General features: G+C 44.6%; 1 protein-coding gene across 1 annotated transcript in view; it reads left to right on the top strand.

Annotated features, from left to right (window-relative positions):
* The first annotated feature begins 1,052 nt into the window (after positions 1 to 1,052).
* ITGA2 (integrin subunit alpha 2) overlaps positions 1,053 to 18,282 on the top strand; it is a 160,468-nt gene continuing 143,238 nt past the window's right edge. Inside the window, exon 1 of the mRNA XM_069748544.1 lies at positions 1,053 to 1,202. Coding sequence (XP_069604645.1) covers positions 1,160 to 1,202 — 43 coding nt within the window. The 5' untranslated portion in view covers positions 1,053 to 1,159. The remainder of the gene's footprint in view (positions 1,203 to 18,282) is intronic.

The raw sequence follows: 18,282 nt of genomic DNA, 5'->3' as shown, positions 1-18,282 counted from the left end.
CACTGGCCTCACAACACTGGCCTCACAACACTGATCTCACAACACTGACCTCACAACAAGGAACTCATATTGACCTCACAACATTGACCTCACAACACTGACCTCACAACACTGACCTCACAACACTGGCCTCACAACACTGGCCTCACAACACTGGCCTCACAACACTGATCTCACAACACTGGCCTCACAACAAGGAACTCACATTGACCTCACGACATTGACCTCATGAAACTGACCTCACAAGGAACTCACATCACTGACCTCACAACACTGACCTCACAACACTGGCCTCACAACACTGGCCTCACAACACTGGCCTCACAACACTGATCTCACAACACTGACCTCACAACAAGGAACTCACATTGACCTCACAACATTGACCTCACAACACTGACCTCACAACACTGACCTCACAACACTGGCCTCACGACACTGACCTCACGACACTGGCCTCACAACACTGACCTCACAACAAGGAACTCACATTGACCTCACAACATTGACCTCACAACACTGACCTCACAACAAGGAACTCACATTGACCTCACGACACTGACCTCACAACAAGGAACTCACATCACTGACCTCACAACACTGACCTCACAACACTGACTTCACAACACTGACCTCACAACATCGACCTAACAACACCGACTTCACATTGACCTCACAACACTGACCTCATCACTGACCTCACATAAATGACCAAACAACACTGACCTCACAACACTGACCTCACAACACTGACCTCATAACATTTCCAGCAGAGTGACTTCAGGAAAAAGCAACTTGTGATAGAAAACTGTGTGTGAGTGAGTGTGTCTCCACTGTGCGGAGTCCTGCACACCTTCCCACCACTATTATGACCTGCCCAGCACCCACCAGGTTAGTGCAGCTCTCCTGCACTGAGTGGGCACACACTGACTCATGTGCCAGCCTGCCAGTAGGAGCTGCTGGTAGAGAGCTCTGCTCTGCTGTGTGCTGTCTGCATTGTGAAATGCTCTGGCTCCACCCCAGCCATTCATTGCTGCCTTTTGCCTGTAAGATCTCCAGCTACTTGGGAACACTGAGCTATTAACTTTCTGCTTGGCTGCTGCCATCCACATACGTGCCAGTAACAGGTTTCTCCTCTGTGGCTTCTTTCTGCTTCAAGATGGACAGAAGAAATTACATTTCTTTGCTGCTGATAATCCAAGGTTAGATCCTTTAACACTGATTTTCTTCATAAAGCAACTTGTCTGTAGATCTTTGTATGGACTGTAAAGTGAGCAGCAGAGCTGAGATTGTCAGGTGGAGAAGATATGAGTTTGTCAGACATAGCAGATCTGAGTTTGTCAGGTAGAGAAGATCTGAGTTTGTCAGATGGAGCAGATCTGAGTTTGTCAGGTAGAGAAGATCTGAGTTGGTGAGATGTAGCAGATCTGAGTTTGTCAGGTAGAGAAGATCTGAGTTGGTGAGATGTAGCAGATCTGAGTTTGTCAGGTGGAGAAGATCTGAGTTTGTCAGACATGGCAGATCTGAGTTTGTCAGGTAGAGAAGATCTGAGTTTGTCAGGTGTAGCAGATCTGAGTTTGTCAGGTAGAGAAGATCTGAGTTGGTGAGATGTAGCAGATCTGAGTTTGTCAGAGGTAGCAGATCTGAGTTTTTGTCAGGTGTAGCAGATCTGAGTTTGTCAGGTGTAGCAGATCTGAGTTTGTCAGGTAGAGAAGATCTGAGTTGGTGAGATGTAGCAGATCTGAGTTTGTCAGAGGTAGCAGATCTGAGTTTTTGTCAGGTGTAGCAGATCTGAGTTTGTCAGGTGGAGAAGATCTGAGTTGGTGAGATGTAGCAGATCTGAGTTTGTCAGACATAGTAGATCTGAGTTTGGCACAACTATTTTTATTTGCGTTTGTGGTTTTACATGGGACTGCAGTTAAACCTACAATCTATGTTGTCGTACTTCATTTACAAAGTATAGACTTGCCAATAAATACAGATGGTCAGTGATGGACCCCGATGACTTTAATGGGGGTAATAAGGAGTAGCACCTGGGTTTTGACAGCAAGAATAGTTCTATAGACGGCATTGTTCTGGCTGCCAAATATCCAGGATGGTATGACCGTATCCCAGAATAGCAGGGTTATTAAAGCCCTTTTTAACACATTCAGCTCTGCTACATCTTTATTACACAATATTATTATCTATTACGATTGCTAAATTCGCACAGACATTTACAACATGTAGCAGAGGCAACTTTGCCATTTTGCTACATGTTAATTTAAAAAGTGAAATAAAAAAAAAGCACAAAAATGTCAATATTATTGAGGTGTGCCAAATGACAAACTTAGCTATACTGCATTCACAAATTATCTGTCATTTTCATAATTGAGAGGCACCTGAGCTGGAGTAATACCATGTATAACGTGAAGTTCTATGTAAAAGTTTAGCAAATTGTGATGTCACCATGAGTTGTTCCAAACGACATACTCTTCTCTACTACTACACCGGACAAACTCGGCTCTGGGCTTATTTGCAATATCTCCACCAATAAGAACCTGAAAGAAGCATCGCCTGTGACGGATTGTGCTGAGATGGGAGACGACAGCCTGTAGTATATTGCTTGCATTGTTTGAGTTTACACATGGCGATGTAGCAGGGCTGAATTTGTAATTTAGCTTAAAGAGACTGTAGTAACATCATTATGATGCTAAACTCAGCTCTGCTACATATTGGCAACACTGTAGTCTTTGATTTAGTCTTCACATTCTTAACTTTCCATCTTAATGAGGTCAGTGTCCTGTCTGCCTGCAGTTTAATGGGAGGTCAAGAAGGTCTTTGATCTTGAGTTTCCAGAGACACTTGTCCTGCTTGTCCATTCTTTATGAAGACCCCTATTACTAGTCCTTATCCTTCTTCCTAAACCATCTGGTGCCCTTCAGCTAAAATATAAGTCAGATCAAAGGAGCAGTGCAGGCAATGATGGCTTGTATGAGTGAAAGGAACATCTTGACTTTCTCATCCAAGTCATTCACAGCGCCACCCAGTGGTCAGCTTATCATGAAAATGGTTCAAAGTTTATGGTAAATTATCAATCGAATTGTACAGGTAATGCATTCCAGAAAACTGGTGCAGCTTGAGAGAAGTCCTGGAGACGAGAATGGGGGTTGGATTTTTGAGGGTGTTAGTCTTGCGTCATTAGCGGAACGGAGGGCATGAGTAGGGTGGTAGACACAGATGAGAGAGGAGATGTAGAATGGTGTATAACTGTGGAGCGCTTTGTGGGTGAGAAAGATAAGTTTATATTGTATTCTGTATCGGATGGGCAACCAGTGCAATGACTGGAACAGCATAGAGGAACCGGTGTAAGAGTTGGACAGTAATATGATCCTGACTGCTGCATTCAGGATAGATTGGAGAGTGGAGGGTTGAGAAAGGAGGAGACCGATTAGTAGACAGTTGCATTATGAGCTTCTGTATTATTTTTAGAGTTCTTGACACATTGGTGAACAATCAGTTGAAACGCTTGTGCAATATTTATTATCCATCGGAATTTACCAATCGCACATTAGGTTGTGGACTGAAATGTGAGCAGTTTGGCAAGTGATTATCTGTATACAGCATAGTGGTGGATGTAGAATTCTGATCCAAAAAAGTTACTTGCTCAGGATTCACTGTGTTTTAGACACGTTTTGCAACTCACTAGGCAAAGAGTGACTCAGATGAAAAAAGGTGTGGCTTATTGGAAAAGGAGTGGCCTATTGGGGAGGGGCATGGCCTAAATTGTGCCAGCATTTTAGTCTAATTCTAAGATATATACATTTAAGACAAAAGCCTGTATTGATCATGGGTTAGAACGCCAGAGCAAGATGCGCCAATTCTCTCTTAATTAATTTGGCGCATATTTCAACTGCCGTGTGCCTCCACTAAAAAGGGTGCTCCGGTGAAACACACTTCCATCGTAATTGGCGCCACTTTTTCGGTCCAGCTTGAATGCACCCCATGCCATCCACTTTTCTAATAATTGGAGGAAATGGACAAAACTGGTGTGGAAATGACAACGAAGTTCTGGAGCACCTTTGCATTGCAGAAAAATTTTAAAACATTTCAAGCAGTTTTACTCCAGCTTGAGGAATCAGAGCCAAAGTATTAACAAAATCTGCCCCTGTGTATTATAACTGTGGCTTGTGTTGAAGGGGTTGTCCACTACTAGGACAACCCCATCTCGATCTGAATGTTTACCGCCATGAAAATAAGAACACTTACATTCACCTCCCGTGCTGACACCATTCCAACGGTGTCGGCACTCGCGTTCCCAGGGCTCACATGCGGTTGTTCTGACACGTGAACCCTGCGCCAATCAGTGTTGGCGCAGGGCTCACATGTCGGGAATGCGAGTGCCGACACCGCTGGAACGGCCCAACCACGGGAGGGCAGTATAAGTGATTTTATTTTCTCAGAGGCAAACATTCATTTTGAGATGGGGTTGTCCTAGTAGTGGACAATTCCTTTAAGCCTCTTTTGCTAGGAAACATCCATGAGATTTAATGACCTATGGTGGTCACATACTGTACTGATTCAATGGTGGTGACTGCGGTGGATATCTTAAAATCTACATGACAGCACACTGCTCCATTGGTTGGCAGTCACACACAGAGAGATCATGACTTCATGATAAATAGTAACCGGGCATCAATGGAAAATAATACTTTTTCAAGCCCGCATACTACATCCATTGAGTGCACCTTACAGTTGGCCTTGAGCTTGATCTCGAGCCATTGCGACTTAATTGATGAAAGCTCTGTAAGAAGATCTTATGCAACCCTGGATAGGTCCACCATGGTCTTCTCCACCTTGATAGTATGAAGCCTTCCGGTTGCTGGTCTTCCTCTTCACCTTGTTCCTTCTATTGTTCTGACAATGATGGCCTTCTCCAATGACTGCTCTCTTCGTATGTGTCTAAAGTAGGCAAGTCGTAGCTTGGTGATCCTTGCTTCCAGTGACATATCTGGCTTGATTTGTTCCAAAATTGTTTTGTTTGTTCTTCTTGCCATCGATGGTATTGATAACATCCTTCTCCAGAAGAATATTTTGAAGGCATCAAGTCTTCTTCTGTCTTGCAATTTCCTTTAAATTACTACTCTACTATGCCCACATGATTTCCATATGGTATAGTCATTGAATATCCAACTTAATCTGGCATTCAATGACCAAATAAAGCTGCCATATAATATTAAACCATGGTCAGCATGAATTCGAGTCCGGCTGTGCGATTGCAGTCGGGATAATTTACTCTGAAACGCGTTGGAGTTTCACAGAAAACATCATCTGAGAAGCTGACCAATGACGTCCCCATCCAAGCTCTTCCTACCCCACCCCAACTGTCTTACAGGTCAAGTCTCATGTTGTCAGTGGTTTTGGCAGCATGAATCTAATGACAGGTTCCATGCAGCACAGTGACTATAGAAAGCCAACTATGGAATATTTTAATTTTTTTATTGTTGTAGCCCCAAATACATGCATTTAACTAATAAAAAAGAATTGTTAACAAAGCTGGAAAACTCCCTAATCTAGGGTAATTAAGAGATTAAAGGGTTGTCCAGGTTTGGACTCTATGTGACTGCAGACTTCTGAAACGTGAATCCCTGATATCAATGTGATTTGCATATGTGATTTGCATATGCATAAGCATTTAATGGCTTCTCTCAATTCACATAAGACTAGTCGGTACGTGACCACATATATGCAATATCCAGGAAAATGTCTCCCACGCAATAAGGTAAAAACCTTACAATACACACCTCAGCTGCTGCTGAACCTCTTTAGCGTTAGAGAATCTTTCTTTTTCTATGACTAAGACATAAATATCTGGATAGAACTCCACCACGTTTAGAGGACACACGGACTTCTGTATATTTACTAATAGCGAGGATTAGATATTAGTGGAGGTTCTCTGTAAAAAGTTTGCACTTATTTGGGTGCATGAGGAGCGGGCTGGAGTCTGACAGCTGTGCATATGTCAAAGCCACGGACACTGTTGTTTTATTGTCCCTCTAGAAAACCCATTTGATCACAGTTTCCCATTCAAAAGCATCGAACGTCAACACAGCTGGTGACCCCAAGGCGGAGGGGTAGCAGAGCCTCCGCATCTGGGACTCAGACTGTAAGTTGGCTTCTTCCATAGTCTCATATTTCTCCATAGTAAATATTCGAGATGTGCCTTAACATGCATCTACCTACCAGGTTAGCAGGCATTAGGCTCCGTGGCCCATGTTCTCTCAGATATCAATGGATTCTGCCAGTCCAAACTGACCATATGCACTAAGCACAAAGCTCTGTAGGGGATACGGCCCTTATAAAATCCCATCTTTACTGATCTAATCGCTGACGGTGTTCTGCAATCAAATCAGCATCAATATGCTAATTAGGGTGCTTGCTGCATCCTGGGTGTGGCTCTGTGCACCCTTCCGTCCATTTGGAGCGCCCCCAGACACAGGGCAGCGGGTTACTCGGTACCGGTCCTCTCTGTCTCAGTTCTTAGGTTGTCACGGTGGCTAGACCCGGTCCGTGACCCTGCCAAGGGGCGTCCAATAAAAGGGGTGAGGAAAGCCGGCTAAAGTTTCATGATGCCACCTGTGGTATTCGGTCAGGTCGAACGACGCTGCTTGGGGTCCACTGGGGTGATATGATGGCAGCTAGATGGTGTACCTTCCCACAGGTGAAGTATATCCCCAGGGCTTCCCAGTAGTGTAGGTGGCAATGGTGTGAGGTGCAGTCAATAACGAGGACACAGGGTTGCAGTCTCTTTACCTTTTACTGAAGGCTTCAGGATCCGCAATCCAGAGCACTGCTAACTGGGCTGGCTGAGTCCGGCCGGTCCGAAGGCACATCCAGAGTTCCCTTTCCAGGTGGAAATCGTTGCCTACCACTAGCGCCTGTGTGTTGTAGTTCTTCCCTGCTGAGCATTCGGGATAGTCCTCACAACTTCTGTTCTCGTTCTTTCTCTCTCTCTCCGTCCCCCAAGTTTATCTGGTGTTATGATCCGGTGACCTTGGAGCTGCATGAGAACTTTCACTGGAGAAAGTGGCCACTATACTGACCGCAAACCTGAACTTAAGACCGCAACTAGAAGTAGCCGTGGAGTGTACCTAACCCACCTAGACACCTCGTCACAGCTGGAGGACTAATTTCCCCTAAAGATGGAAATCGGAACACTATCTTGCCTCAGAGAAAATCCCCAAAGGATAGACAGCCCCCCACAATATTGGCGGTGAGTCGGAGAGGAAAAAACATACACAGGCAGAAAAAACAGGATTTAGCACAGGAGGCCACTCTAGCTAGATAGGACAGGATAGGACAGAGTTCTGTGCGGTCAGTATCAAAACCCTTCAAAAAATCCACAGCAGGGTATACAAAATACTTCCCACATCCAACTAAAGATGTAGGAGCGTATATCTGCAACTCCAGTGAATCCTACAAACAGAGCAGGAATAAACTGAAACAAGCACACAGCAGTGTGCCACAGATACAAAAACAAAACACTTATCTTTGCTGAAATTGGCAGCTAAGCAGGTGAGGCGAGGCTGAGATCCAATACTTCCAAAGAAACATTGACTACTGGCAAGGACTAATGAATCCTGCACACTTAAATATCCCAGTCAGAACAGCAATTAGCAGATACACCTGGCCAGGACTGTGACTCAGAGACAACTGCATTCCCACCTACCACCACTTGAGGGAACCCAAGAGCAGAATTCACAACAGTACCCCCCCTTGAGGAGGGGTCACCGAACCCTCACCAGGACCTCCAGGACGATCAGGATGAGCCAGATGAAAGGCAAGGACCAAATCAGCAGCATGAACATCAGAGGCAAAAACCCAAGAATTATCATCCTGGCCATAACCCTTCCATTTGACAAGGTACTGAAGCTTCCGCCTCGAAAAACGGGAATCCAAAATCTTCTCAACAACATATTCCAACTCCCCATCAACCAACACAGGGGCCGGAGGATCAACAGAGGGAACAACGGGCTCCACATATTTCCGCAACAAAGATCTATGGAAGAGATTATGGATAGCAAAAGAGGCCGGAAGCGCCAGACGAAAAGACACCGGATTAATAATCTCAGAAATCCTATAAGGACCAATAAACCGAGGCTTAAACTTAGGAGAAGAAACCTTCATAGGAACATGACGGGAAGACAACCAGACCAGATCCCCAACCCGAAGCCGGGAACCAACACACCGATGACAGTTAGCAAAACGCTGAGCCTCCTCCTGAGACAACACCAAATTGTCCACCACATGAGCCCAAATCTGCTGCAACCTGTCAACCACAGAATCCACACCAGGACAGTCAGAAGGCTCAACCTGCCCAGAAGAAAAACGAGGATGAAAACCAAAATTACAAAAGAAAGGCGAAACCAAAGTAGCTGAACTAGCCCGATTATTAAGGGCAAACTCGGCCAATTGCAAGAAGGCCACCCAATCATCCTGATCAGCAGACACAAAGCATCTCAAATAAGTCTCCAAAGTCTGATTAGTTCGCTCGGTCTGGCCATTTGTCTGAGGATGAAATGCAGAAGAAAAAGACAAATCAATGCCCAGCTTGGCACAAAAGGCCCGCCAAAAGCTAGAAACAAACTGGGAACCTCTGTCGGACACAATATTCTCCGGAATACCATGCAAACGGACCAGATGCTGAAAAAGCAACGGAACCAAATCAGAAGAAGAAGGCAATTTAGGCAAAGGCACCAAATGAACCATCTTAGAGAATCGGTCACAAACAACCCAGATAACCGACATCCTCTGGGAAACAGGAAGATCGGAAATAAAATCCATAGAAATATGCGTCCAGGGCCACTCAGGGACCGGCAATGGCAAAAGCAACCCACTAGCACGGGAGCAACAAGGCTTGGCCCGCGCACAAGTCCCACAGGACTGCACAAAAGAACGTACATCACGTGACAATGAAGGCCACCAAAAGGACCTACCAACCAAATCTCTGGTACCAAAAATGCCAGGATGACCAGCCAACACGGAACAGTGAACCTCAGAAATCACTCTACTAGTCCATCTGTCAGGAACAAACAGTCTCCCCACAGGACAGCGGTCAGGTTTGTCAGCCTGAAGTTCCTGAAGAACCCGTCGTAAATCAGGGGAAATGGCAGAAAGGACCACCCCCTCTTTCAGAATACCGACCGGCTCTAAGACCTCAGGAGAATCAGGCAAAAAACTCCTAGAGAGGGCATCAGCCTTAATATTCTTAGAACCCGGAAGGTACGAGACCACGAAATCAAAACGAGAAAAAAACAAGGACCATCGAGCCTGACTAGGATTCAACCGTTTGGCAGACTCGAGGTAAATCAGATTCTTATGATCGGTCAAGACCACAATACGGTGCTTAGCGCCCTCAAGCCAATGTCGCCACTCCTCAAACGCCCACTTCATAGCCAACAACTCCCGATTGCCGACATCATAATTGCGTTCAGCAGGCGAAAACTTATGGGAAAAGAAGGCACACGGTTTCATTAAGGAACCAACAGGATCCCTCTGAGACAAAACAGCCCCTGCCCCAATCTCAGAAGCGTCAACCTCAACCTGAAAAGGAAGAGAAACATCTGGTTGACGCAACACTGGAGCAGAAGTAAAACGACGTTTAAGTTCCTGAAAGGCAGAGACAGCCGCAGGGGACCAATTCACCACATCAGCGCCCTTCTTCATCAAATCAGTCAAGGGTTTAACCACGCTGGAAAAATTAGCAATGAAACGGCGATAAAAATTAGCAAAACCCAAAAATTTCTGAAGACTCTTCACGGATGTGGGCTGAATCCAATCATGAATGGCCTGAACCTTAACCGGATCCATCTCTATAGACGAGGGAGAAAAAATAAAGCCCAAAAAGGAAACCTTCTGCACCCCAAAAAGACACTTAGACCCTTTCACAAACAAGGCATTGTCACGAAGGATCTGAAATACCATCCTAACCTGCTGCACATGAGACTCCCAATCATCGGAAAAAATCAAAATATCGTCCAAATATACAATCAAGAATTTATCAAGATAATCCCGGAAGATATCATGCATGAAAGACTGAAAAACAGATGGAGCATTAGAGAGTCCGAATGGCATCACAAGGTATTCAAAATGGCCTTCGGGCGTATTAAACGCAGTTTTCCATTCATCACCCTGTTTAATACGAACAAGATTATAAGCCCCCCGAAGGTCAATCTTAGTAAACCAACTAGCTCCCCTAATCCTAGCAAACAAATCGGAAAGCAAAGTTAAAGGATATTGAAACTTGACCGTGATCTTATTCAAGAGGCGATAATCAATACAGGGTCTTAAAGAACCATCCTTTATAGCAACAAAAAAGAACCCCGCACCCAACGGTGAAGAAGATGGCCGAATATGCCCTTTCTCCAAAGACTCCTTAATATAGCTCCGCATGGCGGCATGTTCAGGTACAGACAGGTTGAAAAGTCGGCCTTTAGGAAACTTACAGCCTGGAATCAAGTCAATAGCACAATCGCAGTCCCTGTGCGGTGGAAGGGAACTGGACTTGGGCTCATCGAATACATCCTGAAAATCAGACAAAAACTCCGGAATTTCAGAAGAGGAAGAAGGGGCGATAGACATCAGAGGAACATCATTATGAACCCCCTGACAACCCCAACTAGTCATAGACATGGACTTCCAATCCAAACCAGGATTATGTACCTGTAACCAGGGAAAGCCCAGCACGATACCATCATGCAAATTATGCAACACCAGAAATCGACAATCTTCCTGATGGGCTGGCGCCATGCGCATGGTCACCTGTGTCCAAAACTGGGGCTTATTTTTAGCCAAGGGTGTAGCATCAATGCGCCTTAAAGGAATAGGGTTCTGCAAAGGCTGCAAGGGAAAGCTACAACGCCTAGCAAAGTCAAAGTCCATTAAGTTCAAGGCAGCGCCTGAATCCACAAACGCCATGACAGAAAATGATGACAATGAACAGATCAAGGACACAGATAACAGAAATTTAGGTTGTAGAGTACTGATGGTAAATGAACTGGCGATCCTCTTTGTCCGCTTAGGGCAGACAGAAATGACATGAGAAGCGTCGCCACAATAATAACACAACCTATTGAGACGTCTGAATCCTTGTCGTTCCGTTCTAGACAGAATTCTATCACATTGCATAGGCTCAGAAATTTGCTCTGAGGATAACACCACAGCGCGCACAGTTCTGCGCTCCCGCAGGCATCGGTCAATCTGAATGGCAAGAGACATAGAATCACTCAGACCGGAATGTGTGGGAAACCCCACCATAACATCTTTAACGGATTCAGAAAGACCCCTTCTGAAAATTGCCGCCAAAGCATCATTATTCCATTTAGTCAACACAGACCATTTTCTGAATTTCTGACAATACAATTCTGCCGCCTCTTGACCCTGAGACAGGGCCAACAAGGTCTTCTCAGCTTGATCCACCGAATTAGGTTCATCATACAGTAATCCCAATGCCTGAAAGAAGGAGTCTACATTAAGCAAAGCAGGATCCCCAAATTCCAGGGAAAATGCCCAATCCTGTGGATCACCACGCAGCAGGGAAATGATGATTTTAACTTGTTGAATGGAATCACCGGAGGATCGAGGTTTCAATGCAAAAAACAGTTTACAGTTGTTTTTAAAACTCAAAAATTTGGACCTGTCACCAAAAAACAAATCAGGAGTAGGTATCTTCGGTTCTAAAGCAGGAGTCTGAACAATGTAATCAGAAATACCCTGTACCCTAGCAGCAAGCTGGTCTATACGAGAAGCTAATTCCTGAACATTCATGCTAGCACAAGGCTCTTCAGCCACCGAGAGATTAAGAGGGAGGAAAAGACAAAACAGACTGAAGAAAAAAAAATGGCTCAAGACCTTTCCTCCCTTCTTCTGAGATGCAATTAACTCCTTGTTGGCCAGTAGTACTGCTATGATCCGGTGACCTTGGAGCTGCATGAGAACTTTCACTGGAGAAAGTGGCCACTATACTGACCGCAAACCTGAACTTAAGACCGCAACTAGAAGTAGCCGTGGAGTGTACCTAACACACCTAGACACATCGTCACAGCCGGAGGACTAATTTCCCCTAAAGATGGAAATCGGAACACTATCTTGCCTCAGAGAAAATCCCCAAAGGATAGACAGCTCCCCACAAATATTGGCGGTGAGTCAGAGAGGAAAAAACATACACAGGCAGAAAAAAACAGGATTTAGCACAGGAGGCCACTCTAGCTAGATAGGACAGGATAGGACAGAGTTCTGTGCGGTCAGTATCAAAACCCTTCAAAAAATCCACAGCAGGGTATACAAAATACTTCCCACATCCAACTAAAGATGTAGGAGCGTATATCTGCAACTCCAGTGAATCCTACAAACAGAGCAGGAATAAACTGAAACAAGCACACAGCAGTGTGCCACAGATACAAAAACAAAACAATTATCTTTGCTGAAATTGGCAGCTAAGCAGGTGAGGCGAGGCTGAGATCCAATACTTCCAAAGAAACATTGACTACTGGAAAGGGCTAATGAATCCTGCACACTTAAATATCCCAGTCAGAACAGCAATTAGCAGATACACCTGGCCAGGACTGTGACTCAGAGACAACTGCATTCCCACCTACCACCACTAAAGGGAACCCAAGAGCAGAATTCACAACAATCTGGATAGAAAACGCACCCCCTATATACATACTAGCTTTATGGCGGTGCACCGGTTGCTTTTTGGCACCCCCTATATACATACTAGCTTTATGGTGGTGCAGCGGTTGCTTTTTGGTATTTTGTTATATTATGTTGGGTGGTGTGCATCTTATAGTAGAGTCTTTTGTCTTTTTTGTTTTCTATTCAGGTTTTTCTACTACGTTGCACCCCCTATATACATACTAGCTTTATGGCGGTGCACCGGTTGATTTTTGAACAATCTGGATAGGACGCACCCCTTTGACGGGAAGGCTCGGAGCTATTCTGGGACCCTAGAGAGGCCCCTCTCCACGCTTGCCCCCTATGTCTGCTTAGGTGATGTATGGTAGACAGCCGACCTATAATCAACTGTCCTGCGGTATTTGAAGTAAGGCATAAAGTCAGTTACTTCCTCGGTGTTCCGGTCACCGGCTACGCGCCTCAGTAGGATATTGCCGTTCTCGGGGCACAACTCCTACTGGCTCTCCTTTGTGCTTTGATCTCGTTTCTCACTTTCCACAATATCCTTCTCTTCATGTCCTTTCTTAGGATACTGCCGCAAGGTACTGCAGGCGCGGTTCCGTTGCTTTCTATTCGTTCTGCTAGGCCCCTGTCAGGAACCCACCCCTGACAGGTCCTCCCTGGATCTCTCCCAGGCTGCGTTCTGTACTAACTTCCTATCCGACCCCTGGTTTTACCAGTGTGAGGAGTGGCCTAATACATAGTGCCTTTTGCTCCCCCTAGTGGCCGGAGTGTGAAGTGTAATGTGTGCTTGTGATACCTGGTCAGGTGAACTCCTTTAGTGCAATCAGACATAACATCACTCCCCATAGTGGCAGAGCGACATTATTGCAACGACCAGGACTCTGGGGCGCTGCACTTTGTTTCTGTATGCCCCGCCTCCCTCAGTAATGATTGACAGTGCTGACTTGCCTGAGCTTTCTCTGCAGTCGCCAGCGGGGGAATTCAGATTGTACTCACCCTCTGAGGATTTAGCTTTCCACCACTGCTTTGGTCTCTGTATTTTGGCTACAGTGCACATCACCGCTGCAGCCAATCACTGAGCTCGATGTCTCTTACAGTCTTCATCAGTAAAGGCTCTGGTTTTGTTATTTGGCTTTATTATTTCACATGAGTGCAAGTTAAAAAAACATTTAAGAGGTGCATGTCACAGGGGCAGCACGGTGGCTCACTAGATAGCCTTGCAGCGCTGGAGTCATGGGTTCAAATCCCACCATGGACAACATCTGCAAAGAGTTTGTATGTTTTCTCCGTGTTTGCGTGGGTTTCCTCCGGGTTCTCCGGTTTCCTCCCACATTCCAAAGACATACTGATAGGGAATTTAGATTGTGAGCCCCATTGGCTGACAGTGATGATAATGTGTGCAAACTGTAAAGCGCTGCAGAATATGTTAGCGCTATATAAAAATAAAGATTATTATTATTTTTATTATTATTAATAAAGTAGGTACATTACTTGCAGAAATACAAATCAACGCCATCCACAGGCTGGAATAAAACTTACACTAGAATTTATGTCACTTTATGGTGTAAACTGTTTTTGGGCCTCTCGAGGCTGCACCCATTTCTCATGAGCTCCACCTATCTGTTAGAATGGTGCTGTGAGTTGTGGTAAAAGTTAACAAAGTCACTGTCAGGAACATGATATATTTGATTGTCTATGATCACGCACACTGAGCTCTGCTACGTCCATTAAAGCTGAGCACAGACACACGCTGCGGGCTTTCCGACCCCCTTCCTCCCAACTATTTGCTCCCTGCTGACAATACAGCTGTAACATGAAACTCCAGTGTGGGACTCTGTCCCCCCTCATTCTCGAATGCAGCAGTGTACAGTAAACCAGTCTTTTGTCTGAAACCATGTGCTCTTTTTTTCATGTACAAGCTTAATAGTAAGGCATAACTTGACCTCAATTAGTGGCAGAGATATGAAAGTTATATATTTGGTATGTGCATCGGCTGGGCCATCACCCAGTGCATTTTCCAATTCCCTGTACCCTTGGTATCTGAGAAACGAATTAGTGCTTACTCGCGGTGCATAGCCAGGTCATGTTTGGTCTTAATAGAATGCTAGTCACAAAACAAGATCAATGGTAATTCCATCGTCGCTCTACGAGCTTGCATCCTGGAGCTACAGTGGATATGAATGTTCCATAACTCTGAGTCCCTCTGAGAAAGTAGAAGTGCACTTCTTAGCTCCGCCCACTCAGTCATGTCACGACCCAGGGGTATAAGACTGTGAGAGCTCATTTTTCACTAGCCTTTGACCAGGAAGCTAGCTGAGAGATGCTTTGTCTTGCACTGGGATATATGCCCTGCCCCTGAGCCACAAGGTCAGCCATGATATGAACGAACCGTAAGTCGATTTCCTTCAGTTAATCCCTTTTTATTTGTAATTGCATTGTACATATGATACTTGTCTTTGTTTATAATATCTTTTTACCCTTCTGTAAAAACTGCCTACCTGTTTGGAGTAAAATATATAAAATTACTAGCTTTGTTACTCCTTGCTCTATAACGTACTGTCAAGTCCTCTGAAGTGAATTATGCTACTAATTTGGGTTGGCTCCAGACCCATTATGAATTAAGAAATTGGAGCTGGTGGCAGCGGATTTGTCCTGTGCGTTTGGGAAACCTGGTAGCGACGAATGGCGTTGATAATTATCGTTCGCTCTTATTCATTCTCGTCTGGACTACTGCAACTCTCTTCTGATCGGTCTCCCTCTTTCCAAACTTTCTCCTCTCCAATCCATCTTGAATGCGGCAGCCAGGGTCATATTTCTGTCCAGCCGCTTCACCGATGCCTCCATCTTGTGCCAGTCATTACACTGGCTACCCATTCGCTACATGGTCCAGTATAAACTCATCTCTCTCACCCACAAAGCTCTCCACAGTTCTGCAAAGCCTTATATCTCCTCTCTCATCTCTGTCTATCGCCCTACACGTGCCCTCCATTCTACAAATGACCTAAGACTAACATCCCCTGTAATCCGAACCTCGCACCTCCATCTCCAAGACTTCTCTCGTGCTGCGCCAGCTCTCTGGAATGCACTTCCCCAGACGATCAGACTGATATCTAGCTTCGACCTATTCTAGCGCGCTTTAAAAACCCATCTCTTCAAACAAGCCTACCACATCAACTACTCAGTAAACTAACTTTGTCTTGTTCCCTCCTTCCAAATATTATCTGCATGTGAATCTGCACCCTACTATTCATCTGTCTCCACACCCTCCATGCACACGATAACTGCACTTGATACTTGACTATTGCACTTAAACACACGGGCTGATGACCGGATTATGAAGCTTTATATGAAAATCCCTATTTCTTATAATTGCCAGACCTGAAATAACAAGCACTTTTCACCTATTGTGTCCCCCCATTTCCTTGTAAATTGTAAGCTTGCGAGCAGGGACCTCACTCCTAATGTCACTGTTTAAATTGTCTTAAATTGTATTGAATTTATTGTCTGTACATGCCCCCGCTTAACTGTAAAGTGCTGCGGAATATGTTGGCGCTATATAAATAAAAATTATTATTATTATTATTATTCCCGCCTGAGTGGTAGTAGTTATATCGCCCTCGCTGCAGTGTGCCCATTAGCCAGTACAAAGTAAGGCAGCCTTTCTGGCGACTAATTATCTTAGGTGCAGTACCCTGTCTGACCTGAAGGTAAGGGGGCGCCAGAGCGCTGCAAGTTCCAAACCGGAACTGGGAAGTGGGATATAGATAAATCCCCTTCAGAAAGAACTGGGGCAACCAAACAACCCCGGTTCATGACATATTAGTGTGAGCGGTGGGGATGATAAAGATATCCTTCCTGAGATTCCTGACAGTCACAAACTATGACCTACATATTTTTGACTTTTTTACACCTTAAAACTGGTGTACCCACACTGATAAATCATCCCCATTATATTTTTCTTTTGACATCACTGTGCAAATTGTGTCCTATGACATCATTCTGTAAATTATCTCTATACTGAGACATCACTGTGTATTATCTCAGTACTGTGACATCACTTTGTATTGTACCTGTACTAGGACATCACTGTGTGCATTATCTCTGGACTGGGACATCAGTGTGTACATTATCCCTGGACTGTAACATCACTGTGTTAATTGTCCCTGTACTGTGACATCACTGTGTACATTATCGCTGTACTGTGACATCACTGTGTGTATTATCCCTGGACTGTGACATCACTGTGTGTATTATCCCTGGACTGTGACATCACTGTGTGTATTATCCCTGGACTGTGACATCACTGTGTGTATTATCCCTGGACTGTGACATCACTGTGTATAATATTACTGTACTGTGACATCACTGTGTAATATCCTTGTACTGTGACATCACTGTGTATATTATTCTCGTACTGTAACATCACTGTGTATTATACCTGTATTAGAACATCACTGTGTGCATTATCCCTGGACTGTGACATCACTGTGTACATTATCACTGTACTGTGACATCACTGGGTAAATTCCCTGTACTGTGACATCAGTGTGTTCATTATCCCTGTACTGTGACATCACTGGGTAAATTCCCTGTACTGTGACATCAGTGTGTTCATTATCCCTGTACTGTGACATCACTATGTACATTATCCCTGTACTGTGACATCAGTGTGTACATTATCCCTGTACAGTGACATCAATGTGTACATTATCCATGGACTGTGACATCACTATGTACATTATCCCTGTACTGTGACATCAGTGTGTATACTATCCCTGGACTGTGACATCACTGTGTGCATTATACCTGTACTGTGACATCACTGTGTAAATTATCCCTGTACTGTGACATCACTATGTACATTATCCCTGTACTGTGACATCACTGTGTGCATTATCCCTGTACTGTGACATCACTATGTACATTATCCCTGTACTGTGACATCACTGTGTGTATTATCCCTGTACTGTGACATCACTGTGTACATTATCCCTGTACTGTGACATCAGTGTGTTCATTATCCCTGTACTGTGACATCACTATGTACATTATCCCTGTACTGTGACATCAGTGTGTTATACTATCCCTGGACTGTAACATACATAGTAACATAGTAACATAGTAACATAGTAACATAGTAAGGCCGAAAAAAGACATTTGTCCATCCAGTTCAGCCTATATTCCATCATAATAAATCCCCAGATCTACGTCCTTCTACAGAACCTAATAATTGTATGATACAATATTGTTCTGCTCCAGGAAGACATCCAGGCCTCTCTTGAACCCCTCGACTGAGTTCGCCTTCACCACCTCCTCAGGCAAGCAATTCCAGATTCTCACTGCCCTAACAGTAAAGAATCCTCTTCTATGTTGGTTGAAAAACCATCTCTCCTCCAGACGCAAAGAATGCCCCCTTGTGCCCGTCACCTTCCTTGGTATAAACAGATCCTCAGCGAGATATTTGTATTGTCCCCTTATATACTTATACATGGTTATTAGATCGCCCCTCAGTCGTCTTTTTTCTAGACTAAATAATCCTAATTTCGCTAATCTATCTGGGTATTGTAGATCTCCCATCCCCTTTATTAATTTTGTTGCCCTCCT

The sequence above is a fragment of the Ranitomeya imitator genome, chromosome 1, assembly GCF_032444005.1.
Source record: "Ranitomeya imitator isolate aRanImi1 chromosome 1, aRanImi1.pri, whole genome shotgun sequence".
NCBI lineage: Eukaryota > Metazoa > Chordata > Amphibia > Anura > Dendrobatidae > Ranitomeya > Ranitomeya imitator.
This window is presented reverse-complemented; position numbering and strand designations above follow the sequence as displayed.